The following is a 1,346-nucleotide window of genomic DNA, read 5'->3' on the forward strand; positions in this document are numbered from 1 at the left end:
TGTATGGGATTTTAAAACTTATTTTTGTCAGTGTTTCCAATTAAAGGGTAAGTTGAAAGATGGCTACGTAGGATTTATTTCACTCATACTTATTTGATATTTATTTTCATATTTCAGTTTGATCCAATATCTGATTTTGAAAATCAATTGTAATCATAGGATAAAAAAGAGAAATGGCAAGGGGCGAAGCAAGCAATTTCAGTTTCAATAAGCATTTTACTGCAGTCATGAAATTTCGTAAAATGGTCTGCACTGAAATTGCCAAGAGTAAGTAAAATGCGATGTTTATCACCGCAGATTTTGCAATCGTCCCTCCCTCGGGTTCATGCAGTTTTTATACTGACTAGATCCTGTCATGCACATGCACGCAAGGACGCGTGTGTGCAATTGTATAACAAAATACCAATCTACACGCAATGCTTATTTTCCCGAACCTCACTCCCCAGGGCAACTCCCATGTCATGTACAACGGGTCCTTCTACTATCACGAGCAAGGGCACCAGAGGATCATAAGGTACGAACTCAGCTCGGGCAATACCAAGTCCGTCGATGTCCCTGAGGTGGCCACAGATGGGAACAATTACCTGTATAAGGAGAGTCGAGACTACATCGATCTTAATACGGACGAAAACGGGTTGTGGGCTATCTATGGCTTGCCTTCCAACAACAACACGGTGGTTATGAAGCTTGATCCTTGGACGCTGAAGGTGAGGCTGGGTGTTGGTGGGGGAGAAGAGAAGATGGAGGGAGGGGGGAGGTGATGAATGGAGCCGGCAATATGATGAGAAAGTAGAGAGATTGTTTAGATAATTGTGGTTATGTTAATGAGCTGATGATGAGGACAAATTCATCATCAATAAAAAAACTGAATTGATAAAATACAGAGATAATACTAAAAATATTGATTAGAATTAACAAAATATATTACAAAACAAAACTAAAATGTGAAAAATTAAGACAGACAGAAAGAAGGGAAAGTGAATCAAACACCAACATGTTTTATTGAAACAATCCATTATCTGTCCATTAATAATTTTTCCCCGACACTTTGCATTTCCAAATTCAAAAACCCTATCATACTCACACACAATAATCTACACACCAACCAGGTGTCACATTCGACATAAAATCCAAACTCTTTCCTCACTCGATGCATGTTCTGCCGCAGGTGGAATACAGCTGGAATATCTCCCTGAGTCACCATAGATTTGGCGAACTGTTCATCACGTGCGGCGTCCTCTATGCCATCGACAGCACGACTGAACGAGACACCAAGATCAGGTGAGTTATGTTAAAGAATATTCAACGTTTGCCACGTGCATTTCAGATTAGGATGAGCGATTGCC

At 40.2% G+C, this 1,346-nt stretch overlaps 1 protein-coding gene across 1 annotated transcript in view; it reads left to right on the forward strand.

The window, feature by feature from the left end:
- The window catches only part of LOC119585744, a gene marked incomplete at its 5' end in the record, with an annotated part of 12,123 nt that overhangs the window by 7,447 nt on the left and 3,330 nt on the right, over positions 1 to 1,346 (forward strand). The window contains 2 exon segments of the mRNA XM_037934451.1: positions 447 to 707; positions 1,169 to 1,281. Of these exon segments, the coding sequence (XP_037790379.1) occupies positions 447 to 707; positions 1,169 to 1,281 (374 nt within the window).

Source organism: Penaeus monodon, chromosome 20 (assembly GCF_015228065.2).
Source record: "Penaeus monodon isolate SGIC_2016 chromosome 20, NSTDA_Pmon_1, whole genome shotgun sequence".
NCBI lineage: Eukaryota > Metazoa > Arthropoda > Malacostraca > Decapoda > Penaeidae > Penaeus > Penaeus monodon.